This window comes from Anastrepha obliqua, chromosome 4, assembly GCF_027943255.1.
Source record: "Anastrepha obliqua isolate idAnaObli1 chromosome 4, idAnaObli1_1.0, whole genome shotgun sequence".
NCBI lineage: Eukaryota > Metazoa > Arthropoda > Insecta > Diptera > Tephritidae > Anastrepha > Anastrepha obliqua.
The window spans coordinates 112518908-112520378 of record NC_072895.1 but is presented as its reverse complement, the minus strand read 5'-3'; the positions used below and the strand labels follow the sequence as shown (position 1 = coordinate 112520378).

The window sequence follows — 1471 nt, the reverse complement described above, 5'->3', positions numbered from 1 at the left end:
ATTAAAAAAATCTTTTTCATTACTTTTTGCCTTCTATCAAAAAATCGGAAGCGCATATATTTATGTATGTACAATATGTTTGTATGTATTTTTCTTCACACATGCTCTTCCCCAAATCATCGGCCTAATTGTCTGCTCAAGTTGACCTGGTACCTGACCTGACACCTGCTAAAAATACTCGCTTTTCATGCTCTTGACGCTCGCAGAGTTGCGCAGTCTTGTTACCATTTGACAAATATGTATTTAAGGCGTGCGCCACCAATTGCTGAGCATCATTTCCCAAACAGGCGTCAACCAGCAGCACAGCGGCAAGAGCTCCAATATCACATCCACGTTGCTGTTAAAACAAAGCAAAAATAAATAAAAGGAGGAAAATGTTGCGCTTTCTCGCTTATCTGCTCGCCAGTTTGTTCTTGTTATCAGCTGCGCACGCGCAGCAAAGTTCCGCCAAGCCTGGACAGGTCGGCGGGGTGAGTAGTAGTGCACTTACATAATTATGTTAATAAAATGTCGTGCCGGTAGCCAAGTGAAGTGAAATCCATAAAAAAACGCAAAACTTGTTCGTTTCGGACTAAAAATATTTATTTTAATTTATTGAAATCTTGTTTACGTTTTTTATGTGATTTTTTATATGCGTTTTTTTTTCGTTTGCTTTTTGCTCGCACTTTTCGGCCAGTCTCGATTTGATGCCGTCTAATTGATATTAAATGACAAGCATTGCCAATTAGGCTTACAAAAATATCCACAGACATACCAGCTAACTTTTTATTTATTTCTTTTTTTTTTTTGTCCTAATTTATGACTTATTTTTTATAGCAATTCGAACGCACTCGTCATTTAGCTGCTCCTCCAATTAATCTCAGTGCGCCTGCAATTTATTTGCCTGAAGTAATTCCAGTGAGAGAGGAGCCACAGGAACCACAAACAACGCCAAGAGCGCCAATAAGAGCTACAAGAAGAACAATGAGAAGTGGAACTTAGTGGAAACTGAATTGAACTGAGAGAACGGAGTAATATATAGACTACAAGCCAATTATAATAAACTTGGTATCTTTGTTAACTAATTAACTAAATACACATTTTTTATAAAATACCAGACCCAGTATTTTTTTTTATTTGTACGCATAAATTAATGTAGGTTAGGTTAAGTTGTAGAGGTTCTTCATTATAGGACACACTAATGCTCATAGCGCTTTGTGATGCCAAGTGGGGAACTTGATCTTAGCTTTCCTAAAACCATTGTGAACTTTTAAAAAGGTTTAGAAGATGCCTGATCTTCACAGAACTGAGATGTTTTAACTTATTCAAAAATTATTTACCTTCCTCTTCCTCATTTGGACTAAATTAATGTAACAATTCGTTAATTAATTGGTTGTATTGGTCTAAAATTTAATGTTTTCTGGGTTATCTTACTAAATTCCAATTTTGTGTTAAATTTTCAAGTAAACCAGAGGAACACTTACGGCGATAC

The 1471-nt window shown here is 36.0% G+C and overlaps 1 protein-coding gene across 1 annotated transcript; it reads left to right on the top strand.

Moving 5' to 3' along the window:
* Positions 1 to 238: 238 nt before the first annotated feature.
* On the top strand, positions 239 to 992 carry LOC129243731 (uncharacterized). Its single transcript, XM_054880976.1, has 2 exons — positions 239 to 470; positions 817 to 992. Exons 1-2 carry the CDS (start codon positions 375 to 377, stop codon positions 979 to 981), a joined length of 261 nt encoding a protein of 86 aa, XP_054736951.1. The 5' UTR covers positions 239 to 374; the 3' UTR covers positions 982 to 992.
* Positions 993 to 1471: the final 479 nt, after the last annotated feature.

What these genes read in the sequence shown, in the direction of transcription:
- LOC129243731 (XM_054880976.1), top strand. Translation starts at nt 375, where the DNA reads ATGTTGCGCTTTCTCGCTTATCTGCTCGCCAGTTTGTTCTTGTTATCA. An exon ending in AGCCTGGACAGGTCGGCGGG is followed by an intron (nt 471 to 816) that starts GTGAGTAGTAGT and finishes TATTTTTTATAG; the next exon opens with CAATTCGAACGCACTCGTCA.